We start from the raw sequence: 27,385 nt of genomic DNA, 5'->3' as shown, positions 1-27,385 counted from the left end.
ATTTTAACTACCCGCCCCCTTCTCTTCTCCATCTGCCACAAATGGCGAATGAAACTAAAACCACCTTTTTACCTTTTACAATGTCTTTCGATCCTGATCAGCTTGCCCTACCTCGAAAGGGCTCGAGGTAGGCTAAGCCGAGATGTCCACGCCCAAGCTGAGGCATGATGTTAATATGGGTCAGGCTAATGAGGCTTGTGCGCATAAGCGAATGAGATTTCAGCCAAATAACTCGCCTTAATAGTCAATATCCCTCAGTCCCTCTCTCTGTCTGTGTCTCCTACATCCTATAAATAGGGTCTCCACTATTGCTAGAAGAAACTTGCACAATTTTTTTTCTTGGGTTACTTTAAGGAGTCCTAGTTATGAGAAAAATAATCACTTCTCTCTTACTCCCCCATAACCTCTTGTTTGTAGATTCTCTTCATATGAGCTCGAGCTAATACTGTTGGCCCTGAAACAGGCCAACGGACAATACGGCCCAGCCATGGCCTGTTTCACGCCTAGAGTAGCCTCACTCACGTTATGTCACCTCCTTTTTGCAAACCTTCTCTGGACAGTAATAGAATAAAAGAAAACCTCTGAAATGTGACTAGCATGGGGTTAGACATCTTTATTCAAATTTCACACCTTCAATGTGAAAATCACCATCTAAGACATTCAAGGTCCAAGGCTGTTCCATTCTTCCCACTAGATACTTCTTCAACATCATTCACCCACAAAATAACGCCTTTGTTACCGTTATTATGTCCATCATCATTCGATCTAGCTAAAGACGGGAAAGGACAATACTCTTGATAATTCGAAGGCAAAGAAAAGCGTACCAATTCTTGGTCTGAAACTAATTTATTGTATATAGGAAATGAGACAGGATAGATGAATTCTTATAGGAAGGTAACAAACAATGTGAATAAAATGGAGATATCAAATAGAAGTCAAGAAGAGAACCCAAAACATAAAGTTAATATTTCAGAAGTTTTTGTCACTACATATGAAAAGGGGATGAAAATGTCACTTACTAGAATTGATACGAAGGAAAATGCTACCGGATGCTAGCACGATTTTGACACCAGAAGATTTTTTTTGCGAAACTAGTAGCTCCTCGATACATTTCAATAGTTTTCTTTTGGCGCGAAATGATTGAGTCTTCGCAGAAAGCACCACCTTCTCCAAGCCCATAGTGTTCTTCAATAGAACCTCAAGAAACATAAGCTCGTTGTGATGTCCTTCAAATTGTCTAATCTCAACAAACTTGAGGTGATAATGGATGCATTGAGAAATCACTCTTACTTCTTGGAATTTTTTTCGTACTCGCTGGATAAAATCAGAAAATAGTGGATTTAAATGCCTCTGCTTTCTTTTTCCTTCCGTGTTCTTAAGTTACAAAAAATAATAAAAAGTGCTGGTCTCCTTAATGATTACCTTATCCAGATATGGGAACTCCAGCTCTGGCTTAGAGCAGCATAGATTAACTTCCTGGTAATGATCACAAGAAAGTTAAATGAAGACAGATCAATGTTTATTTTTAGGAGAAAGAACACAAACACACAAATCTTTCACCTTTTCAATTTCTAGATGAAGTGATTCTACATTAGGAAATAACTTGAGAAAGTATGGTACTGCGGTAATATATTTTCTTGAAAGGCATCTTTGTAGCGTCAAATGTCTGAGTTTGCAAAACTGAGTAGGATCACTTCCTACTCCTTCTATGCTGAGAGGGAATGAGAGGCCCTTGAAGACCAAATGAAAGGAGATACAAAACCAATAAAACAATAGTCAGAGGTTATTCTGAAAAGGAAAAAATAAAAGATTGGCATTGTACAAAAAACTAGGCACTTGAATGTAAAAAGTGGACTATAGACTTGTCCAAATCACTTTTGTTTGATGCAGTATTCCAAATGAGATACAAACGTCTAGTTGCGAGTGATAACAACTAAATTTTACGAAATTATACAGAAAAAGAATAAACTTTACCTCAATTGATATAGACAAGAATGTAAGGGTTTCGGCGTTATGAAGCATCCTTCGAAATGCCATCATCCTTTCCACATAATTGTCTTCTTCAGACAACTTAATCTCAGTCTCAGCCTTAACTATTACAGTGATGTTCTCAAGAAAAAATTGAGACAAAATACCTTCACAACAGAATGATAAAAGATTTGGAGCATATATTTGGATGTTGTATCCATCCACAGTACTGCTTGGGAGGTAGTTATTATTTCTTATAACCAGGTGCTTAAGACTATGAGAAGAAACATCAAAATTATATTTACCATAATCACCCCCTATTACACTCAATGTTTCCAAATCAGGGCAACCTGAAATAATCTTGCTCATCCCATCACTTACATACCACAAATTCTCAAGAACTAGGGTTTTAAGTCGAGGCAAACTAATTAAACCAGGTAAGTAAAGAATACAGAAAGGGTGTTTGATGTCCAAGAACTTCAACTCCAAAATGGTCAACGAATTGGAAATGAAGAGGCACTCAGGCAACGGAGGAAGATGACCTTGACCGATATGAACATAAATCTCTTTCACATTCTTTTTTAAAGCAGCAAGAATCCATCGATTTGTATGCTTACTAAAGTTGCAGGATAGGTGAAAACTTTGAAGATTAGGGCATTCATGGAGAATAAACACATTTTCTATGAATTTTTCAAAGGGTTCATGCGTATCATCACCTTTGAAGATCAGAAAGGGTAGAGACTTCCAGAAGCTTGTCCATGATTTAGACAAAACACAGGTTTGAACAGCAAATTTGGTGTCAAAGGAAGAGAATATCTGATGAAGAATTTCTTCAGGTAAACCGCGAAGCCTATCAACCTTATTCTCCATCTGAAGATTTCACAATTTCTTGAAATCGGAACTAGAATATGTTGGTTTTGCCTTCACCAATTTATACAGCGACTATTGCCTATTGGTCACTCCACCATTGTTCTGAGTTGGGAGCTTTCATGAAAAGTTCTACTGAAAAAAACAAATTTACAAAGAGTAAGTGTTTGCAAACCTAGATTGTTTGCTGGATAAAGAGAAGTAACAACTTACAAGTTAAATATGCAAGGAATAAAAGATAGATGTTCAAAGTTCATATTACTTGAATTTAAAAAAAAACTAAAATAGAAAGTAGTAAACAAACCAATTAATATTGATGTTACAATCTTATGATTCAAATCTTATCTTTTAGAACTTGATCTAAATTCCAATTGAGGAGAATCACACGATTTCTTACTAAAACTTTCTTGGTATCAAAAGATTTCCCATCTGAATCCTACGAGTCACATCCAACTACGATCAAACTTTAATTCATTCATGATAGATAGAAAAAATGATTCACTATGCAATTAGTGATTCGACAAAGTGATTCGAAATCCTGACAAAGGTGAAGGGTCTAAAGATCTTTTATCTCTAAAAACAGTCTTAAATCTTAACCAGTAATCATGTTAGAGTGAGACATAGATATAGAGAAAGGGAGGGACCTGATATGCTGAATTCTGGTGATGGTGGGTGTGATCCAAGGCGAGGGAGTTGATTGAGACTCTGCCGCAAAGAAACAATTTTGTGAGGATGGAAAACCGGAAACCTAGGTTAATAGAATTAATAGTGAAAGAGGGTTAAACCCTACTTCGCAGTCCTTATGTATGGCAAAAGTACGTCATTTACGAACATATATAGATTTCAACACTTTATGATTCGTTTAAAAATGTGACCAATGATTCAAAGTACAAAAATATATGGAATTTGGTATAACTTCTTCATTTTTAATACAATTAATATGGTGCAAAAACTGGGTGCAGGGATACCATATTAAGACTAAGATAGGTGGTAATACTACTTCCCAATAACTGAGTATTTATTTCAATAGTCAATACAAGACGATTATGGTACATTTGATGACTTTATAAGGACTGGATTCTTCTTTGAAAGACCCTACCCTTATTTTTGATTCTAAAGCAATTAGGATCAAAATGATGAAGAGAATATCTCAACTCTTACCCAAAAATGAGCTCCTCGAACAACTCCACCATCTGGTAATTTGCTGATGATCTAGAACTCAAAAATTGTGAGCTTCTTCTTTTCTTGTGGCGGACAAGTAATCTAAAAGAGTGAGATACCAACAAATCAACAGTCAATGAAAGTTGTGAGCTAAAAAGATCAAAATAACATCATATTTAATTAGTATTGAGATTTAATTAGCAATGACCTAAATGAATCAGCTATAGATCTGAAAGTGGGGGCAGAGAGAAAGGAGATACCTGAGGCACGAGGCTGGTGGGTCGTGGGTGTGATTGGTAGTGGAAAATCCACCAAAAAAGAAACAGATTGGGCATATTTTACATGAGATAATGTATTAACAAGTAAGAATATTGCGAGGCAAACCATCACGGCCTCATGTTTTGGGGATATAGGCCAATGATAATCACATTAGACAATCAAGTGCTCAGACATAAAAGCAGAAATAACAAACGGAATTCAAACAGCATTAAAGCTACTGATTTCAACACTATCAACGGACAAGATTTTTAACTTTGTAGTTACAGAGTGAAACAAATCAGAATCATAAAGAGTGCACACTAGCAATTACATTTAGAGTAACAACATACCGATAATCACCTAAGAATGTTTTAGACTAGCTTGACAGTGACACCTGAGGAAGTTGGCAAAATTAGTAGCTCCTCAATAAATTTCATTAGCTTTATCTTCGTACAAGATGATAAATCGTTGGCAGAAACATCAAGCACCAACTTCTCCAAGACCATTGCGTTCTTCAGCAAAATCCCTAGAAACATTAACTCATTGAGACGTCCTTCAAATCTTCTAATCTCAACAAACTTGAGGTGATGATGTACACATTCAAACATCACCCAACCTTCTTGAACTTCTTTTTTCGCCGAATGAATCATTACCTAGATGAAACCAAAATAATTAGTTTGAATGGCATAGCTTTCTTTTTCTCCCTCTTTCTGATAAGCTATAACTAGATACGCAATATCACATTTTCTTCGTAAATGCATCAAAATAGTATATAGTGCTTGTATGTTTAATGACTACCTTATCCCAATCTGGGTACTCTAGCCATGAGTCTGAGAAACATATGCCAGCTTCCTGATAATGATTACAAGTAAGTTAAAACTTAAACAAAGATATCATATCTTGGCGTTTGTTTAGAAGAAGGGACATAAACATACAAATCTATCACCTTTTTAATTTCTAGATGAAGTGATTCCATATTAGGAGAGACTCTGAAAAAGTACGTTACAACACTGAAATATTTTCTTGGAAGGCATGTTTGCAGCTTCAAACATCTGAGATTGCAAAACTGAGCGGTCTCACTTTCTATTAGGCCGACAGATTTTGAGACAATCTGAGAGACAAAAGAAGAATAGACGAAGAAAACAAATAGATCAATTGACAAGAGATCAAGTATAAATTCACATCATATGATAATGTAGGCCCTCAGTTCATTCAAAACCTCTCTAGTCAAAAATCGCGATTCAAACTCGTAATTGATGTTTAACACACGTGCTTCTGCCTCACTGGGGTTTACTTTGACGATGTCAAGCAATGCCTCAAGGCTCAAGGTGTAGCTTCAATTTGATATATTTTAGGGTAGTATTCTACGAATTAATAGTATTTTATTTTGTTAATTAGTATATTTTATTGATTTTATTTTTAGTACTATTGCAGACAAGATTTTCGATAGTAAGTCAAAAGATATTAATGCTTTTTATTAATCGTCACTTGTCTCTTAAAAGGACAACATGAGTTATCACTTTACTTGTCACATTCTCACTCTACAGTCTCACTCTGTAATAAGAAAAACGAGAGTAAAGTGGCAAAAGTACAAGTGACTGCTGCTGATGTGTATTTTTTTGAATAATACTACTGCTGCTGATGTGTATGCCCCCACTGGATGTGTAAGTTCAAAGGCGGAACACCTATATTTTGCCTCGAGAAGTGCGCAACCAAGCAGGCCTCATGCGCCTTTTTAAACATTGCTTGTAGTAGTAATGGGTTACCAATAAAATTTTCCCACACCAACTTAACCAAGCAACATAGAATTTAAATATTGGATTTCCACATACATCCTTATCACTATATTTATCAAATTGCAGAAATTCTAATTGAATATATGTCTAGTGGATTTGGCAATTGATAAAAACCGAGTTCTACAAAAAATATATACTTTTGAAGCTATTTGTGGAAGAAAGATATACCTCAATTGACTTGTCCAATAACGTTAGAGTTTCGACATTTTGAAGCCCCCTTAGAAATGTCATCATTCGTTCCCCAGGATCATTTTCTTCACAGCATTCGATTTCAATTTCAGCCTTAACTAATGAGGAAAGGTTCTCCATAGAAAATGCAGACAATATGCCTTGACAACAGAACCATAAAACGTTTGGCGCATATATTTTGATGTTATATCCATCTACACGACTATTCTCGAAGTTATTACAATTTCTTATTACCAAATGCTTAAGACTATGAGAAGAAATATAATAACTATCTTCACAAAAATCACCCCCAATTAAACTCAATGATTCCAAAACAGGACAACTTGAAATGAAATTGTTCATATCATCACTTAGAATCCAAAAATTTTCAAGAATCAGAGTTTTAAGCCGAGGCAAATTCACTAAACCAGGTATCTTAAGATTATCATTGGGATCATAAAATTCCATGAACTTCAACTCCAAAGTGGTCAACGAATTCGAACTAAAAAGCGATTCAGGCAAGGAATGTAGATGACTATCACCTAAGTTAACATAAATTTCTTCAACATTCTTTTTCAGTGCAGCAAGGATCCATCCATCAACATAATCATAGCAGGATTCACAGGAAAGACGGAAACTTTGAAGTTTAGGGTTTTCATGGAGGTTGAGTACCTTATCTATAAACTTTTGAAGATTATCACCACGAAAGTTGAGAAAGGGGATGGATTTCCAAAAGTTTTTCCATGACTTAGATAAAATACAAGTTTGAACAGCAAGTTTGGTGTCAATGGAAGAGAATATGAGATGAAGAATACCTTGAGGTAAATCACTGAGTCTATCAACATTCTTCTTCATCTTCTGCAACTTTGAAATTGGAAGTGGAATTTTTAGGTTTTCATTTGCAGGATCATCTTCCCTCTTGGTAACTTGTTATACAGTGACTGTTGGTAGCTCAGTCACTTTCCCTGGTCAATTGACAAAAGTCTTCATTAGTTATTAGGGTTAATTCAGTTTTAGTCCCGTTCCAAAAAAAAAATCAGTTTTAGTCCCCATTTGTGACCAACTCACCTCTTTCACCCCAATAAGTGTCCCACAATTTGATTTGGCTCCCATGGGATGAAAGGGCCTCTTTCCTGTAACTAGAGTTAATTCCCAAAAAAAATACTTAAGAAACATTAAAGGCCACACATCTCTCTCCTTATCTCCATTTCTTCACTTCTCTCTTCTACTTCATCTTCCCATCTTTCCACCATAGCATCTTCTCCGATAGAAAGTCAGTTCGTCAACTATTTTTCCTGACGACCTTCGGACCTTTATATATATTCCTCCCACCACCACCATCGCCTTCTTCCCCTCTCACTATCTCTCTCTTTCCCCCCATTATCTCTCCATAGGTTTCCTCTCGCTAGCAAGAATCCGACGAAGGGGAACCTAGAGAGAAAAAAAGAGAAGGAATTGTTGGTGGAAAAGAAGAATTTTTTTAAGTTTGAAGACCGGAGGAAAAGTAGTCGGTCGGCAACCTGACTCTTTCTCTTCATAGGTTTCCCTTCGTCGGCAAGAACCCCCGCGAAGGGGAACACCTCCGTGAAGAAGGGTTTTCAATCTCGAAGTCCTTCGCAGGAGGTGTTGCCCTTCATCGGGTTCCTGGCACTGAAGGCGAACCTAGACAGAGATAGAACGAGATAAGTCGTTGGAGGCGGTGGAAAAGAAAAGGAACTTTTTATTATAAGTTTGAAGGTCGCCAAAAAAAGTGGTCGGCTGGAGACCTTCTTTCGAAAAAGTGGTGAGGTGGATGGAGAGAGATATGAAATGGAGGAGAGAAGTGAGGAAATGGAGAACAAAAAGGAGAAATGATGTGGTCTTTGATGTTTTAAAATTTTTGGGTGATAATTCTTGTAACTCCCTAGGCCTTAGTAGTTGTCGATGTTGTCCCCGCTTTTACCACCTCACGCAGGTACAGGTTTCTGCTTTTAGCAAAGGCTCCATGAGCTCTGCCAACACCCAAAAGGCATCGACACTTACCAAGCTTAGACGTACAACTATAGGCCATGCTCCGAACAATCCTAGCGAGTGATGTGGGACTATCACAATCCTCCACCCTCGGCGAAAAGTCGTCCTCGACTCTGATACCACTTCACCGGTTTCATACGAGTTAGACCCATGTCACTATGTAGTGGCGGGGCCAGAAAATTTCTTTTTTTGGGGCACTTTTTCATAATAAAAAAATCTGCATCGTAAGTAAATAAAGCTTGACCTATTTAGTCATAATATTTTAATTTACTGCATCGAATACCTTCTAGGTCGCCTCGAGGGGAATTTGGTCCAACACAAAAATTTACCGTCTTTAGATAACGTGTTGGAAAAAGATTCAATTAACGTATTATTGTTTGATCTTAGAAAAGCTTTGAAAGCGCCTTTTGTAATGAAATCTCTTTGACTTGATAAACGTGGTTTGATTGTCTTTGGTTAGAGCCGCCCCAAATTCAGTTGACTCAGGATAAAATTCGACTCAAGTTCACTTAATTCGACTTCAATATGCTGGAGTTGAAATGGATGTCCTTAAACTGATTTGTAACAAAATGTTGCTTGGATCCACCAAATTTGCAGTGCATCTAGTAGAAAGTGTTCCGCCCCGATTGAAATTGGTGGACTTGAACCGATTTTGTAATCAAATCGGCTCGAGTCCCAAAAAGGAATCGTGGCTACGGGTGTTTTTTTATAAATTATAGAATTTTGGGGTATATTAACTTAGATTCTTTCGACAAGAACTAGAAGGGCCTTTAGAACTTTGTTGGACCTTATTTGACCGATCTTAAATAATATATAGGCTTGACCTAGAAAGAGAAATGCTATATACACTTACCATTTCTACCTGTCACACTCACATCTCCTTTGACTTACTCCCTCCGTCTCAAAATGAATGACCTAATTTCTATTTTGGGTTGTCCCATTTTAGAGTCATATTTCTAAAAATAAAGAAAGGAACTTTTTGCTCTTTCCAATAATACCTATTACTATAAATTTAATGACAACTTTATTTAAAGGTAAGTTCAACTTTTTCATTGTAAATTAAAAAAGTTAATGGGGATACAATTGGAAAAACCATGTTATTTTTTAAAGTCAAACAACAATTAATGATGTTCCCTTAATAAGTTGGGTTTTTAAAATAGGTCATGAGACTGAGTGAGTATTAAACAGTGATTACATTATATGTGAGTGTATATAATAAAAATGGTGAGTGCATTTAAAATTTCCCACCTAGAAATTGTTGGGATTTGGACTTTTCAAATGGGAGGGCATAAAGGGTAAATGGTTTTCCCTATTAAGTGGAGTTGATCAATTTACGAGGGAAGGTCATATTTGGATTTTTGTTGAATAGCTCTGAACATCTTGGATCTCGAGAAAGACTCGCGCGTAGCTCTGAACATCTTGGATTTCATTATGCTTGACTTACATCAGACTCAAGAACTTTTGTCCAAATATATATGCTGCTTGTGGATATATTGACGACATTTAAAAAGTCAAAAGTTATATTATGCTTCAAACTGATACTCTTTTAGCCCCGATTTTGTCACCAAGTCACCCTTTTAGCTCCTACAAATGTCCGACAGTTCGCCTAGTCTCCATATGGCATAGAAAGTCAATTTTTTCCGGAAATACTTTAATGAGCCAGGAATAGAATTGTGACACTCCAAGCCTTAGCAGTTGTCGACATTGTCTTTTACTACCCCAAACAAGTAAGATTTTGTCTATTTGTGTTTTTTCGATGGTACGTTTAATCGATTTTCCTAGTTTATAGTTACTTTTAAGGCATTATTGAATATAGACGCTTAGGTCATTCTTGCATGAATTATGCGACATTAAAATGTTTCTTGTTGATTACTCCCATTAGTGTAAAAGAACTGAGATTTTCTTGTATGTATGATTTGGACCATGTCAAGCCGATGGACATTTAGTCATTGAGATTAGGGTGACATGGTGACACATTGACAGGGGCCGAGACCACGAGTGACTTTTATTTGCCTGGATTGGTCTTCTGTGACTATGCCATTTTCACACTTTCTCTCTCAAGAGAATTAGTGATTAAAAAACAAAGAACAAAAATGAAATTAATCCAAAATTTCTTGAGCAGGGAAGAATTTATTTGTAAAATAGTTCTTCTGAGAGCAACGGCTAAAATGTAGTTCACTTTTGTCTTTTCTTTTCTTGTGAAAAGACAAAAGTGTAGTTCTCCATATAAGATTCTTAATTTTTTTTGTATTGTCCTCTTAAACTTTCGTGCATATAAGATTTTTATTTGTCTATATACTGATCGCCTTATTTGAGCTACTTGACATTGACTGTGTTGACCATCTTTTATAGTATTGTCTTTCATAATTGCTTCTTGGCCCGTCAAAAAGAGGTCTGAATGACCCGACAAGACCAAATTTGCACATGACATCAATCATTCAACATTGTCGAAATCAACATGACATTAGTAATTTAACCTTGTCCGACTATTCGAGACATTTTTTTTTCAAGTGTCTTTAGTACCAACAAAAAGAATTAGTGGAGTGTCTACAATTGGGGATCTTAGGAAGAGGATGGAGAGAAGTTCTATGTGATCCTACCATCTAAAATCTAAATCTAAATCCGTTTCAAACCAAAAGAACTCTAATTTCAGTGACTCGTGAGAAAATAATTTCTTATCTTTAACTCTCCTATAACCTCTCGGAGGTAGATTACCTTTGTACAACTCCTTTGTACACCAGGAGAGAACCTCCTCCGCTGACGACCACCATTTGTGGACTCATAAACGAGCCTAGTGGACCAACATGTCAAGCCAGCAACAAGCCCGGGCTAACCGTGTCGAGTCTGCAATAGGTTTTGTTACAGGCTCGGGCAGGCCTTTGGTAGCTTGACACACTTATTTCTTTACACCATTTCAGCCACAAAATAGCAGAAAATGAAGACAGTAATTCACACTCAGTGTGCACATAAATATATAATAACATTCATTCATCAGTCTGTCCTCGTCGAAAGTCGGACTTACCCTTCACCTCTCCAGAATAATGAAGGTCTTCTTCAACACAACCTGCTCAAGAATATCAAGAAAGAGGAGAAACAAAAGCTGCAGAAAGGCACAAATATCGCGAAAGAGCCTGATTAGAGAGCATAATAACAAGTCCACCGTCGTTAAATTAAAGATCACCACTCAACAAACTAAACACCGAAAAGAACACTTTCGATAATTCAAAAACAAAGGAAAACATTCTAATTCTTGGTCTAATCCCAATTTATTTGGAAGAAACCGAACAGTATAGATATCAAAACAAGGTGCATAAGATGGATACTATCAAATAGAAGTCTAGAAGAAAACCCAAAACATAAAGTTAATCGTCATAAATATTCATCACCAAATTTGATAAGAAGATAAAAATGTCACCGACCGGAATTCACATGAAGGTAAACTCTATCACGCGTGAAGAGGCTATCTGAAATGTTAGTAGCTTTTGGCGAAAAATCCTTATCACGCGAGGAGTGGTTTCTGGACATTCCCAATTTATCATAATAACAACTTCATTCAAGACTGAGGCCTTCTTGAATAATATTTCAAAAAACTTCAATTCATTATTACGTCCTTCAACTCCTACAATCGTGACAACCTTGAGGTGATGCAGCATGAATGGGCTCGACGCCACTTCTTCGAGATGATTCATTGCATCCGATCCTAACTGAACAATGTCGCAAATGATTGTCATTAACTAAAAGTTAGCATCTGAAACTGTTCATCAAGTTAGGAAAAAAGAAGAAAGAAAAAGAATTAACAACAATACGGAGCTGGTGATACTTACCAAATTATGGCGATACATTGGACGGTCTACAGAATCCTGCACAATGAGCAAAATTTAGCCTTTAAAGAAGGCAATAACTATATTCATTTTGAGAGTAGAAAATTGTAGATGAGAAGCTGTAAATAAACTAACAGAAAGCATGGGTAGAAAAAGAAAACTAAGGCTACCAATTATTACCGTATGCATTCGCACGAAAAGTGTTTCTACATTAGGAGCTGTCTTCAACAAGTATGTCACTGCAAATAAGCAACCTCTTGAAAAAGACGTCTTCATCCCTAACCTTTTAAGGTTATTCATTCGAAGTCCACAATTTTGTACTAAACGAGGAGTTGCTGACAAAACCTTAGTGCACAAACGAGGTAAATAGTAAGATATTTTTTTAACACAACTATTTATAAAGTATATACAACTAATTTGTTTTAGGTAGTAAAAAAGAAAACATCCATACCACAAGAACCATGGGCTCAAGAACTAAATCCATCACATTTTGAAGTCCTCGCAACAAATTCATTATAAAACGAGCACAACTTTCTTTAATGAGTACAGAATGATATGCGTGCGCCAATTCATTCATCAGTGGAGTAACATCTGAGACACTTCTTAGTATTCCAGAATAATCCTTTATATCCACATAAGCAGTTTCAAGAGAAGAAAGGTTCTCTAAAACATAATTGTGCCACATGTAACCACTGCAAGAGAAGGATTTGAGATTCGGAGCATATAATTTGAGACAACTGATTCTGCTATCACCCAATAGAAGTATATAATCCTTCAATACAAATAGCTTTAGTGACAGAGAAGATATATTGCTGACATTCAGAGTGCAATTCTTTATGATTAATGTCTCCATAACTGGACAACTTGAATCCAGCTCACTAAACAATTTCCTATCGCTAACTGAAAGCGAATTAAGCTCTAAGCGCTCGAGCTTCGGTAAATCAATTACATCAGGTAGAGAAATCATTGATTCCTCCCTACTGCCCAAGTTCAAGTCCATCGTCTTCAATGACTTACAGGTAAAGACACAGGGATGGAGCTCAAAGGTATGATGCCCCTTAACAGAAATATGAATAACTAGCTCTTGCAAGTTGAATTCCAAAGCCATACGGATCCACGCATTAATATGATTTTTAATATCATAGTCATGCTCATGGTTGTCATTCCAATTAAGATGAAACCTTTCTATATCACACTGACGTAACATGAGCACCTTGCCAACAAATTTAACGAAGGCATCACAACCACATTCAGTCTCCGAACTGAATTCGTTTATGTCAAGCTTAATAATAGGGAGTCGCCTCCAAAGATGCATCCATCTTTTTGACAAAATGCAGGTCTGCACTGCATTTTTGATGCCAATACAAGAGAGTATACGATGAATGAGGGGATCATGTAACTTGCTGAGTCTATCCTCGCCCAGACAAACAGGTGAGTCTCTTCTATCCATGGAGTTGTTGTTGCAAAATTCTGATTCAATGAATAAGTGTTAATAATCTCAGATTGATTGTTGGTAATAAATAAAAGATAGAACTCAAATATGCAATCAATAAAGAACAGATTTTCCAAGTTCACATCGCATAAATATCTATACGACGTAAATCAGAAGATGGTAAATAAACCAAGTAAGAATTGATGTCAAATTTTACAATTTAAATCAATCTTTAAAATCTGATATAAATCTCATTTGAAGGGGAACCTACGATTGTGTGTTGTATCAAAAGATATTCGATTTCAGTTGATTCAACTCCCACCACGGTCAAGCCTAACTAGATTTAGGTCGAAGAATATCCATTAAAGGTCTAGGATATTTAGAAATTAAATAAGGTATTATGCTTGAAAACTTACTACTTAGATTCTTGGTAGATATAACAATTTTTTTGGTGCTTTTGGCTTGTCGAAAGTAAAATTACTAAATGTCATAGAAGCACACGGAAAAGCAATTCATAATTCAACACACATTGCCAAGTAGTACTTTGAAACCCTCACAAAAGGTGAAGGGTTTAAAAATCATTTATCTGCATAGCATAATCTTAATCCTGAATCATGTTAGCCTGGGAGAGAGAGAGAGAGAGACCTAATATGCAGAATTCTGGTGATAATGGTGCAATCCCGAGGAAGTTGATTGAGAGCTCCGCCGCTAAAGAACGATTTTGCAAGGGGAAAAAATTAAAAACCTTCGCTAATAGAATTAAGAGTAAAGGAGGGCAAAACCCTAGCTAAAGATCCCCTTAAATATGGCAAAAAATCGTCATTAGTCTGAATGTAATGACATTCCAACATTTTATGATTCGGTTAAAAATTCTGTCATTGATACATACAAAACATATATGGAATTTGGTTTAATTTGCTAAATATACTAAGATATCCTAGTGGTAATACTTCACATAACCAAGTCACATATTAGAGCATAAGAAATATAGGATACTTTTGATAACTTTAACATGATCATGGGTCCAATAGGTAGATTGGAACTTAATTTGCTTGCTCAGTTAGCACATTTTCCCATCTTCATATTTTTAACAAGATTAAAAAGACCAAAGTGATGAAGAAAACGTCTTGACTCTTACCGAAGATATGATTCGTTCCAAATTCCAGAAACCCAGTCATTTGAGAACTTGTTGATGTGTATCTAGAACTCAAAGATAGTGAGCTTCTTCTTCCCCACCTCTTGGGTTTGATAAGTAACCTAAAAGAGTCCAATCTGATGCAACAAAAGGACTGACAATATATAATTAAAAGGTAAAAAAAAAATTAATTAGTACAAAAATTGTAAAGAATGTCAGATAAAATCTGGCATCTAATAGTGAAAGAGATTTCTTGTAATAACCTAAAGGATGATTATTAGTCTGAAAGAACGAGAGAGAGTTACCTCGGGTATGCGAGTCTAGTGGGTCAAAGGTGTCATTGATTATGTAGAGCTCCCAAAGGATGACTCAGAGGCCTAAAAACATTTTGCTTCTATCACCATATCTCTTGTATGACACACTATGAATCGTAAAAGCAAAAGATAGCATACCCTCTCATCTCAAATTGATGGCTGACAACGAATTAGCATATCTTAACTTCTGTCTGTCCATCTATAACGAATTGGCTTTTCTTAAAGAATGAATATATACTCTATAACGAAGTGCTAAAAGATAAACGCAAAAAAGTTGTTAATCGAATTCACTCAGCATTACAATCATTGATTTCAGAACTGTCAAATACGCGGACAAGACCTAAAATTCGGAATGTCTTGAGAAAGGAATCATCTGGTAGTCTTGTGAGTCATCCTTAATTCAAGAAGACGTTTATTTCCACCCAATAGTTGACATTTGTCTCACATCAAGATATAGAGTTATGAGAAAGGGGTAGTAAAAGTATAAATGTTATCCTTAAAACCATGGAAATTTAGATTTTAGGGATCGTCCAATATTTTGGTTGCTACGACAAAACCTTCCTAAATAATACAACTTTATTTTTTCGAAGATTCATTATATTCATTATGTCATGTGGTATAGATATATTCCAGAATGAAATAAGCACATAACTACCATGAAACATCATTACATAAATTTTAAAATAGAAATATCTTGTAAAGGTTGGTTATTTATAACATGATTAAATATATGGAGAGCTAGTAATCTAACTTAACATTCGAGGGCAAGCTTCACTAGTGTCGGCAGGACCCCAATGTAACTACCTCCTCCCTTGGCTTCTCGGCTTCTTCATCCGCCCCAATGGGGAATAAAACTGAAAGCATCTTTTTACAATGTCAATCGAGCCGAACCAACGTGCCCTTTCTCAAAGGCTCGAGGTAGGCTAGGCCGGCATGCGCACGCGACTGAGGCATGTTGTTAGCATTGACCTGACTTAGACTAAGGATATTTTATGGGAACCACCACCTTAATGTCCCTTCTAGGCTTTCTTCCTATTTCTCTCATCCCCAACACAACTATGGTTAAGCTCTAACTAGATTTACATTGAAGATTATCTATTGATGGTTGAAGATATTTGGAAAATTAAACGGGGTATTATGCGAGAAAACTCGGACATAGATGCTTGGTAAGTCTAAATTTTACGGTTTTTTTTTTGTGCTTTTGACTTGTCGAATGTAAAATTAGTAAAAAATCATCACAGACAAGAAAAAGAATTTATAACCCAACAAACGTTGCCGACTAGCAAAGGCGGAGCCAGGATCCAAACCTAGGCCTGGCTGGCCTGTAAAAGAAAAAACTGGAAAAAGAAGGAAAAAAAGTAAAAGAAAAGAAAAATAGGGAACAAAGCAATGGGGATGGGGGGATTCGAACTTGTGACCTAGGACGCACCATCCAAAGCCAGGATCAACTGAGCCAATCCGCTTTCTTTGACAAATACTGCCTTCTAATATAGATATTCGAAAACTAACCCTGACTGTTTCATTGACAAACACTATCTTCTAATATAGATATTCGAAAACTAACCCTGACTGTTTCATTGACAAACACTACCTTCTAATATAGATATTTGAAAACCAACCCTTGGCTGCAGCCAAGGTTAGTCTCCATGTAGCTCCACCCATGCCGACTGTACTTTGAAATCCTCACAAAAGGTGAAGGGTTTAAAAAATCATTTATTTGCAGCACATAATCTTAATTGTTAATCATGCTAGCCTGTGAGAGAGAGTGAGAGAAAGAGACACCTGATATGCAGAATTCAGGTGATGATGGATGTGATCCGAGGCGAGGTAGTTGATCAATACGCCGCGAGAGAACAACTTTCTAAAGATGAAAAACCTGAAACCTTGGTTAATAGAATTAAGAGTGAAGGAGGGCAAAACCCCGTTAGCAATCCCGGTATATATGGTAGAAAATCATCATTACTACGAATGAAATTACATTCCAACATTTTATGATTGGGGTTTAAATTTTCGTCAATGATACGGACTACAAAACATATGTGGAATTTGGTAAATCTGTTATTAATACAATAATATCGATAAAGGAACTTCCACACATACAAACCATATTAAGACTAAGATAACCAAACGGTAATACTACTTCCACATGACGGAGTTGTATATTAGAGCGTAAGAAGTCTAGGATCTCTTATTGGGCTTCAGTCCAATAAGGTGTCTTGGAACTTCATTTTGCTTGCTTAGTTAGCACATTTCCCAATCTTCTTTTATTCATATTGTTAAGATTAAAAGGACCAAAGCGAAAAAGATAATGTCTTAACTCTTGCCAAATAATGAGGTCTTCCAATGACTCCATCATTTGGTAACTTCTTGATGTTGTATCTAAAACTCAAATATAGTGAGCTTCTTTTTCCCTACGTCTTGGGTTGATTAATAAGTAAACCTAAAAGATTTAGAAGCAACAAAACGACTATCAAACTAAGTGTTAAAGTTAAAAACCAAGAAGATCACAATTTAATTAGCACAAGAGTTGCCACGAAAGTTAGATAATACAGGCAGCCATTAGTGTTAAAGATTTCTTATTGTTATAACCTAAATGAATCCTTGGGACCGAGCCCTATGTCTGCCTCATCCCTTCTTCATGCTTTGAGGACATGATGAATTGAAAAATCAAACAATAGTATAGCCTCTCATGTTAACATGATGGCAGACTAAAGATTAGCATAATTGTATTTTTCGTGTCCATTTAATAATATATTCTAAACAAAGTGCTTAAAGGTAAACCAGAAGCTATAAATGGAATTCACTCTGGACTCAGCATTACAGTCATTAGTTTTAGAACTATCAACAAACGGACAAGACCTAAATTTGGGATTCAGAAAGGAATTGTGTGGTGGTCTTCTGAGTCATCCTTAATTTGAGAAGACTATTATTTCGACCCACTACTTAGTATTTGTCTTACTTAGGGATATAGAGTCAAGGGAAAGAGTAGTAAAAGTTAAAGTCATTCTTAAATCCATGAATTTTAGATGTGAGGGACTAGATAAGCAAAATGGGTGCATTAAATCCTCATATTAAGCGAGAGATGGTCCAAATTTTTGGTCACTGCAACAAAAATCTCCTTAAATATTAACTTTACTTTTGTTCAAGGATTCATTGTATTCAGTACATCATGTGGTATGGATGCATCACATAATGAAATAAGCACATACACTACCATGAAAGGTCATTACATAAAATAAAAAATAGAAACTATCTTGTATGGATTGGTCAATTATAACATAATCCGATATGTGGAGAAGTACATCTACTGTAACATTCTAGGGCAACCTTCAGTTTTTTTCTAGAGGACTCCATTTTAACTACCCACTCCCTTTTCTTGTCCATCTGCCACGAAAACCACCTTTTTACCTTTTACAATGTCGGTCGAGTCTGACCAGCTAACGCCATCTTAAAAGGACTCGAGGTAGGCTAAGCTGGCATGTCCATGGCTGAGCTGGCGCATGTTGTTAGCAAGGGTCAGGGCAACCTTCAATTTTTTCTAGAGGACTCCATTTTTAACTACCTGCTCCCTTCACTTCTCCATCTGCCACCAAAACCACTTTTTTACCTTTTACAATGTCGGGCGAGTCTGACCAGCTAGCGCTATCTCAAAAGGACTCGAGGTAGGCTAAGCCAGCATGTCCATTGCCAAGCTGACGCATGATGTTAGCTTCCGTCAGGCTAATCAGTCCTTCCCGCATAAGCGAAGGAGATTTAAATAAAAAGCTTGCATTAATAGTCTATCTCTCTCTCTCTCTCTCTCTCTCTCTCTCTCGCATAAACGAAGGAGAAATAAACCAAACAACTCGCCTTGATAGTCAATCTCTCTCGCATAAGCAAATGAGATTTAAACCAAACAATTCGCCTTAATAGCCTCTCTCTCTCAGTCCCGCCCGCATAAGCAAAGGAGATTTAAACCAAACAACTCGCCTGAATAGTCAATCTCTCTCTCAATCCTACATCCTCTAAATAGAGTATCTACTGTTGCTAGAAGAAACTTGCACAGTTTCTTTCTTGGTTTCTTTAATGGGTCCTAATTATTAGAAAAGAACTACTTCCCTCTAACACCCCGTAACCTCTTGTTTGCAGATTCCCTTCATACAAACTTCGAAGCAAAAATTTCCTCTGTTTACACTATCGTCTATAGTAGAAATACCCCTCTAGCAAGGAGTGTCACTCCGTCGCTTAAATCAAATGCAAGTGCTCATTAATGAGCCCGACGCATCGGCATCTCGAGCACACAACAAGCTCGAGCTAATAGTGTTGGCCTGAAACTGGCCAACAAGGTCAAGAATGCGGCCCAGCCACGGCCTGTGCCTTGAGTAGCCTCACTCACTCTACGCCATCTCCTTTTTCAAATCCTCTGAGCATGATCACAGAATAGAAGGAAACCGTCTGAAATGTGACAAGCATGGGATCAGACCTCTATTCAAATTTCACACCTGAAATGTGGAAAAAGAATACACCATCTAAGACATTCAAGGTCCAAGGCTGTTCCATCTCTTCCCACTAGATACTTCTTCGACACTATTGCACCCACAAAATAACTCCATTGTTACTGTTATTACGTCCATCATCATCATCATTTAACTAAACACGAGAAAGGACAATATTCTTAATTATTCAAAGAGAAAGGCATTGATACCAACTCTTGGTCTGAACCTATATATAGTATAGGAAATGATACAGTACAGATAATTGCAACCACTATAGGAAGATCATAAAACGAGGTGAATAAGATGGGGAATATTAAATGGAAGTCAACCGGAGTACTAAAAACATAACGTTAACATTCAGAAGTAATTGTCACTAAATATCAAAAAGGGGATTAAAATTTCACTTACTAGAATTGATACGAAGGAAAATGCTACCAGACGTCTTAGACTAGCATGATTTCGACACCAGAAGAAATTCTTGGCAAAAGCAGTAGGTCCTCGATTAGTTTTCTTCTCGCGCGAAGTGATTGAGTCTTCGCAGAAACATAAAGCACCACCTTCTGCAAGCCCGTAGTGTTCTTCAATAAAACTTCAAGAAACATAAGCTCGTTGGCATGCCCTTCAAATCCGCGAATCTCAACAAACTTGAGGTGATAATGGATGCATTCAGAAATCATTTTTACTTCTTGGGTTTCTTTTCTTACCTGGACAAAATCAGAAAATAGTTTATTTAAATGACTCTGCTTTCTTTTCCTTTCCGTGTTCTTGATGTGTATTTTTAGGAGAAAGAACATAAACACACAGATCTTTCACCTTTTCAATTTCTATATGAAGCGATTCTACATTAGGAAATATCTTGAGAAAGTATGGCACTGCGTTAATATATTTTCTTGAAAGGCATCTTTGTAGCGTCAAACAGCTGACTTTGCAAAATTGAATAGGACCATTTGCTCCTCCTAGTAAGGCAAGAGACATTGAGAGGACCTTGAAGGCCAAAAGAAATAACATACAAAACAAATAGAACAATAGTCAGAGTTATTCTTACAATGCAAAATATAAAAGATTGGCATCGTACAAAGAACTAGGTGCTTGAATGGCTAAAGTGTTACTAACAAGAATCATCACAATTTGAACACATAATTGTTTTAAAATCTCCCCAAAACCAACTTAGAATGTAAAATGTGGATTGTTAGACTTATCCCAATCACTTCTCTTTGATGCAGAAATCCAAATTGAGATACAAACGTCTAGTGGTAAGTGATAACAACTAAGTTCTATGAAATTGTAAAGAAAATGAATAAACTTTACCTCAATTGATATAGACAAGAATGTAAGAGTTTCGGCGTTATGAAGCATCCTTCGAAATGTCAGCATCTTCTCCACATAATTGTCTTCTTCAGACAACTTAATTTCAGTTTCAGCCTTAACCGTTACAGAGATGCTCCCAAGATAAAATTGAGACAGAATACCTTCACAACAGAATGATAAAAGATTTGGAGCATATATTTGGATGTTAAAGCCATCCAAAGTACTGCTTAGGAGGTAGTTATTATTTCTTATAACCAAGTGCTTAAGAATATGAGAAGAAATATTGAATTTATATTTACCAAAACCACCCCCAATTATACTCAATGTTTCCAAATCAGGGCAACTTGAAATAATCTTGCTCATATCTTCACTTACAATCCTCAAATTCTCAAGAACTAGGGTTTTAAGCCGAGGTAAACTCATTAAACTAGGAAAATAGAGAACACAGGAACGGTTATTAATGTTCAAGAACTTCAACTCCAAAATGGTCAACGAATTGGAAATGAAGAGAGACTCGGGCAACGAAGGAAGATGATCATCACTGATATGAACATAAATCTCTTTCACATTCTTTTCTAAAGCAGCAAGAATCCATCGATTTGTATACTTATTAAAATTGCAGGAGAGGCGAAAACTTCGAAGATTAGGGCATTCATGGAGAATAAACACCTTTTCTATGAATTTTTCAAAGGGTTCTTGGGTATCATCACCTTTGAAGCTCAGGAAGGGTAGGGATTTCCAGAAGATTGTCCATGATTTAGCCAAAACACAGGTTTGAACTGCAATTTTGGTGTCAACACAAGAGAATATCTGATGAAGAATACCTTCAGGTAAACCGCTAAGCCTATCAACCTTACTCTCCATCTGAAGATTCCACAATTTTCTTCAAATTGAACTAGAATATTTTGGTGTTACCTTCACCAATTTATATAGCAACAATTACCTGTTGGTCACACCGCCGTTGTACTGAGTCGGGAACTTTCCTGGGAGATTTTATTCAAACAACAAATTTACAAGTAAGTGTAAGCAAACTTAGATTGTTTGCTGGAGTTAAAATGAAGTTATAAGTTAAATATGCGAAGAATCAAACCAATTAAATTTACAAAGAGTAAGTGTTAGTAACAAATTTTCAAAATTCTTATTACTTGGATTTGAAAACAACCTAAAACAGAGAGTGGTAGACACACCAATTAAAAGTTGATTTTACAATCCTATGATTTAAATCTTATCTTTCAGAACTTGATCTCAATTCCATTTGAGGGGAATCACACGATTTCTTACTAAATCTTTGGTGGTATCAAAAAGATTTCCAATCTGAATCCTACGAGTCACATACAACTGTGATGAAGCTCTAATTCATTCATAGATAGGAAAAATGATTCACTATGCAATTAGTGATTCAACAAAGTAATATGAAATCCTGACAAACGTGAAGGGTCTAAAGATCTTTTCTCTGTGAAACATAGTCTTAAATCTTAACCAGTAATCATGTTAGAGTGAGACAGAGAGATATGGAGAAAGGGAGAGACCTGATATGCTGAATTCTGGTGATGGTGGGTGTGATCAAAGGCGAGGGAGTTGATTGAGAACTCTGCCGCAAAGAAACAATTTTGTGAGATTGGAAAACCGAAAACCTAGGTTAATAGAATTAAGAGTGAAGGGGGGTAAAACCCAACTTCGCAATCCTTATATACGGAAAAGTTACTTCATTTACGAACATATTTAGATTTCAACATTTTATGATTTGTTTAAAAAGACGACCAGTGATTCGAAGTACAAAAATGTATGGAATTTGGTATAACTTCTTCATTTACTACAATTAATACGGTACAAAAACTAGGCATACGGATACCATATTAAGACTAAGATAGCCAAGTGGTGATACTACTTCCCAATAACTGAGTATCTAACTGAATACACGACGATTATGGTACATTTAATAACTTTGTAAGGACTGGATTCTTCTTTGAAAGACACTAAACACTTATTGTTTTATTCTAAAGAAATTAGGACCAAAATGATGAAGACAATGTCTCAACTCTTACCAAAAAATGAACTCCTCAAATACCTCCACCATCTGATAACTTTTTTTTTGAATTGTTAAGCATGTGCCTCGAACCCTTGACCTCTAGGCGGAAGATTATACCTCTTACCACTCCAACCAAGGGTTGTTGGCACCATCTGATAACTTGCTAATGATTTAGAACTCAAAGATTCTGAGCTTCTTCTTTTCTAGTTCTTGGGTTGGACAAGTAATCTAAAAGAGTGAAATACCAACAAATCAACAGTTACTGTAAGTTGTGAGTTAAAAAGATCAAAAGAACATCAAATTTAATTAGTATTGAAATTTAATTAGCAATATCCTAAATGAATCAGCTTAGGTCTGGAAGTGGGGGCAAAGATAAAGGAGATACCTGATACGAGGCTGGCAGGCAGTGGGTGTGATTGGTAGTAGAAAATCCACCAAAAAAGAAACAGATTGGGCATATTTTACATTAGATAAATGTGTTAACAAGAAAGAATATTGTAAGGCAAACCATCATGGTCTTATGTTTTGGGGATATAGGCCAATGATGCAATAATCACATTAGACAATCAAGTGCTCAGACATAAAATCAGAAGTAACAAACAGAATTCAAACAACATTAAAGCTATTGATTTCAACACTATCAGCGGACAAGATCTTTAACTTTTTAGTTACATAGTGAAACAAATCAGAATTATAAAGGGTGCACACTAGCAATTACATTTAGAGTAACAACATACCGATAATCACCTAAGAATGTTTTAGACTAGCTTGATAGTGACACCTGAAGAAGTTGGCAAAATTAGTAGCTCCTCAATAAATTTCATTAGCTTTATCTTCGTACCAGATGATAAATCGTTGGCAGAAACATAAAGCACCATCTTTTCCAAGACCATTGCGTTCTTCAGCAAAATTCCTAGAAACATTAGCTCATTGAGACGTCCTTCAAATCCTCTAACCTCAACAAACTTCAGGTGATAATGCATATGTTCAAACATCGCCCCAGCTTCTTGAACTTGTTTTCTCGCTGAATGAATCATTACCTATATGAAACCAAAATAATTAGTTTGAATGGTAGAGCTTTTTTCTTCTCTCTTTCTGATAGGCTACAACTACATTCTGAATATCACTTTTTTTTCCTCCCGTAAATGCATCAAAATAGTGTAAAGTGCTAGCATGCTTGATGACTACCTTATCCCACAGTGGATACTCTTGTTGTGGGTCTGAGAAACATAAGCAATCTTCCTGATAATGATCAGAAGAAAGTTAGGAAAAGATATCAAATATTGGAGTTTTCTTTAGGAGAAGAGACATAAACATACAAATCTATCACCTTTTCAATTTCTACATGAAGTGATTCTATATTAGGAGAGACTTTGAAAAAGTATTCTGCAACATCGAAATATTTTCGTGAAAGGCATGTTTGCAGCTTCAAATATTTGAGATTGAAAAATTGAGCGGTCTCACTTTCTATTTGGCCGAGAGATCTCGAGACAACCTGAGAGACAAAAGAAGAATAAAAGAAGAAAACAAATAGATTAATTGACAAAAGATCATTCTTGAAATGCAAGTATAAATTCACATCATATGATAATTTAGGCCCTCAGACGTCTCTGGTAAAAAATCGTGATCCATACTCGTAGTTAATGTTTTAAGACACGTTTTTCCGCCCCAATGTGGTTTACTTTGACGATGTCAGGCAATGCCTTAAGCCTCAACGGTGTAGCTTCAATTTCTTATATTTTAGTGTGGTATTCTACAAATTAATAGTATTTTATTTTGTTAATAGTATACTTTATTGATTTTCTTTTTAGTACTATAAAAGAGTAGATTTTCGATAATAATGCCAAAAGATATTGATGCTTTTTCATTAATAGTCACCTGTCACTTAAAAGGACAACAAGATTTGTTACTTCACTTACTTGTCACATTCTTACTCTACAGTTTCACTTTGTAATAAGATAAACAAGAGTAAATACGAGCGACTGATGTTGATGTGCACCCCCCCCCCCCCCTACTGCATAAAGGTGTAAGTTAAAATACGAAGCACCTATATTTTACCTCGAGAAGTGTGCAACCAAGCACGCCACCAATAAAATATTCGCAACCCAATTCATCCAAGCAACACACAATGTAGATATTAGATACTTATATGCATCCTTATCACTATATTATCCAATTGCACAAATACTAATTGGGCATATGTCTAATGGACCTGGAAATTGATAATAAGCAGGTTCTACAAAACATATATATATATATATATATATATATATATATACATCTGAAGCTATTTGTGGAAGAGAGGTTTACCTCAATTGACTTATCCAATAACGTTAGAGTTTCAGCATTTTGAAGCCCCCTTAGAAATGTCATCATTCGTTCCTTAGGATCGTCTTCTTCATCTTCATCTTCATCTTCTTCGTCTTCTTCATCCTCTTCATACCACTCGATTTCAATTTCAGCCTTACTTAATGAGGAAAGGTTCTCTATAGAAAATGCAGACAAGATGCCTTGACAACTAAACCATAAAACATTTGGAGCATTTATTTTGATGTTATATCCATTTACATAACTATTCTGAAAGTTATTACAATTTCTTATAACCAAATGCTTAAGACTTTCAGAAGAAATAGAATAACTATCTTCACCGAAATCGCCCCCAATTAAACTCAATGATTCCAGAACAGGGCAACTTGAAACGCAATTGTTCATATCATCATTTAGAATCCAAAAATTTTCAAGAACCAGAGTTTTAAGCCGAGGCAAATTCACTAAATCAGGTACCTTAAGATTATCAGGGGGGTCATAAATTTCCATGAACTTCAACTCCAAAATGGTCAACGAATTCGAATTAAAGAGCGATTCAGGCAAGGAATCTGGATGACTATCATCTAAATGAACATAAATTTCTTCAACATTCTTTTTCAGTGCAGCAAGGATCCATTCATCAACATAATCATAGGATTCACAGGAAAGACGGAAACTTTGAAGATTAGGGTTTTCATGGAGGATGAGTACCTTATCAATAAACTGTTGAAAAGTTTCAGACATATTATCACCATGAAAGTTGAGAAAGGGGATAAATTTCCAAAAGTTTTTCCATGATTTAGACAAAATACAAGTTTGAACAGCAAGTTTGGTGTCAATGGAAGAGAATATGAGATGAAGAATACCTTGAGGTAAACCACTAAGCCTGTCAACGTTCTTCATCTCCTTCGAACTTGAGATTGTCTACTTCAATTGAAATTGGAAGTTGAATTTTTAGGTTTTCAGTTGTAAGTTCATCTTCCCCCTTGGGGAACACATGTTATACAGTGGCTGTTGGTAGCTCGGCCACTTTTCCCGGGTCAATCAACTAAAGTCTTATTAACTATTACCATTGTGCAGCACAATCTTGCATTTTTTAAGTCAGCTAACAGTGGCTTTGTTGACCTTCTATACACTTACTGAAAACTATGAGGTTTTAGGATCTGAGTCTCTCTGTCATAAATAAAGCAGTAGGAATATTTAGACTTTCAGGTCCACTACTATAGCCATGTGGTTTTTAGGGTCCAAGACTTTTGAAGTCCAATCTCAAAACAAAAAAAAATAAGTTTAGGAATACCACATCGAAAGGGTAAAGAGAAATTCTACATGAACAGACTTCAGACCATAGTTTTGGTGTTATAGGTGGAGATTATGGATGGTTGGAGAAAAAAATAATTTTGTGCTTTCCTAAGTTATTGTTTACTGTAACTTAAATCTACTAAATTTCAGTTACGAGGAACTAAGCGAACCCATGGAGTGCATGAAGTTCTCGTATTGTGGAATGGATCTCCCGATTTTTTGCATCATAATAGCAAAAAATTGAATATGTACATTTTTTTTTTAAGATTCATTACACTCAAAATAAAATTATAACACATAAATGTCATAGTAAATCATATGATACAGTAGATAAAAGTGAAACAACATCATGGAACTTAAAGGAGATATAAGTGAACAGTAGTGAGGGTCATAATGCCATAGTTGGTGACAATTAGTTGGGCAAGCCTGTCCTGTATCGAACAAGCTAGAGATATGCCAAGTTGGCTGTAATAGTCCCACATTGCTCACAAGAGTGTCCAGAGACTGGGCTATATGTGTAAGCTCAAGCTTAGTAAGTACCGAGGCCTCTTGGGAGGGTCGTGGTGCCTTCGCCAAGACAAAACCTCACACCACGCTGAGTGGTGGCTAAGTGAGGACAAAATCGTTTATGTGGGGGGTCCACGATGTCGCTGCGTGCTCTGATAGGTCAGGCGAATCGCGTGTCTTCGCCCAATACCGAGGCCTTTTGGGTGGGTTTGTGGTGCCTTCGCCAAGAACAAAACCCCGTACCTGTGTGAGGTGGTTAAAGCGGGGACAATATCGGCAACTGCTAAGGCTTGGGGCGTTGTGGTTAAAGCGGGGACAATATCGACAACTGCTAAGGCTTGGGGCGTTACATTGGCCTCATAGGTTTGAGAGCTATCGGTTGGCTAATATCCAAGTCGGGTGACGCTTACATATTAGCTATATGATGACCTGCCTAAACTGGGGAGATTTGACGGAACCACAAGCTGACTAAGCTAGGAAAGCCTCTCTCCCTCTTCTTGATGTCCCCAACTTAGCTTCTATCATAGAAA

The 27,385-nt window shown here is 36.4% G+C and overlaps 3 protein-coding genes across 5 annotated transcripts; all 3 read right to left on the bottom strand.

The window, feature by feature from the left end:
- Positions 1 to 830: 830 nt before the first annotated feature.
- LOC147560251 (F-box/LRR-repeat protein At3g58900-like) lies at positions 831 to 7,185 on the bottom strand. 3 transcript variants are annotated; one of them, XM_086662384.1, is made up of 7 exons: positions 6,219 to 7,185; positions 5,201 to 5,365; positions 5,053 to 5,106; positions 4,649 to 4,907; positions 3,997 to 4,098; positions 3,480 to 3,540; positions 2,246 to 2,970 (listed from the first exon to the last, which is right to left on the bottom strand). In XM_086662384.1, the coding sequence occupies exons 1-5, from the start codon at positions 7,071 to 7,073 to the stop codon at positions 4,055 to 4,057; spliced, it is 1,377 nt and encodes a 458-aa protein (XP_086518510.1). In that variant the 5' UTR covers positions 7,074 to 7,185; the 3' UTR covers positions 2,246 to 2,970; positions 3,480 to 3,540; positions 3,997 to 4,054. The 3 variants fall into 3 exon arrangements, with proteins under 3 accessions (XP_086518509.1, XP_086518510.1, XP_086518511.1); XM_086662383.1 differs by lacking the exons at positions 4,649 to 4,907; positions 5,053 to 5,106; positions 5,201 to 5,365; positions 6,219 to 7,185 and adding exons at positions 831 to 1,314; positions 1,423 to 1,476; positions 1,561 to 1,731 and having other exon boundaries at positions 1,975 to 2,970; XM_086662385.1 differs by lacking the exons at positions 2,246 to 2,970; positions 3,480 to 3,540; positions 3,997 to 4,098; positions 5,053 to 5,106 and having other exon boundaries at positions 4,470 to 4,907.
- Positions 7,186 to 11,212: 4,027 nt separating this feature from the next.
- On the bottom strand, positions 11,213 to 13,499 carry LOC147560250 (F-box protein At4g09920-like). Its single transcript, XM_086659250.1, has 5 exons — positions 12,501 to 13,499; positions 12,230 to 12,394; positions 12,053 to 12,088; positions 11,836 to 11,932; positions 11,213 to 11,292 (listed from the first exon to the last, which is right to left on the bottom strand). Exons 1-5 carry the CDS (start codon positions 13,497 to 13,499, stop codon positions 11,213 to 11,215), a joined length of 1,377 nt encoding a protein of 458 aa, XP_086515376.1.
- Positions 13,500 to 19,724: 6,225 nt separating this feature from the next.
- LOC147560249 (uncharacterized) lies at positions 19,725 to 26,086 on the bottom strand. The gene is made up of 7 exons (XM_086659249.1): positions 25,053 to 26,086; positions 24,073 to 24,237; positions 23,931 to 23,984; positions 23,511 to 23,782; positions 20,714 to 21,596; positions 20,219 to 20,389; positions 19,725 to 20,109 (listed from the first exon to the last, which is right to left on the bottom strand). Exons 1-7 carry the CDS (start codon positions 25,950 to 25,952, stop codon positions 19,849 to 19,851), a joined length of 2,706 nt encoding a protein of 901 aa, XP_086515375.1. The 5' UTR covers positions 25,953 to 26,086; the 3' UTR covers positions 19,725 to 19,848.
- Positions 26,087 to 27,385: the final 1,299 nt, after the last annotated feature.

The sequence above is a fragment of the Eschscholzia californica genome, unplaced genomic scaffold (assembly GCF_041429995.1).
Source record: "Eschscholzia californica isolate CP2 unplaced genomic scaffold, dmEscCali1.0.p SCAF_2, whole genome shotgun sequence".
Lineage (NCBI taxonomy): Eukaryota > Viridiplantae > Streptophyta > Magnoliopsida > Ranunculales > Papaveraceae > Eschscholzia > Eschscholzia californica.
This window is presented reverse-complemented; position numbering and strand designations above follow the sequence as displayed.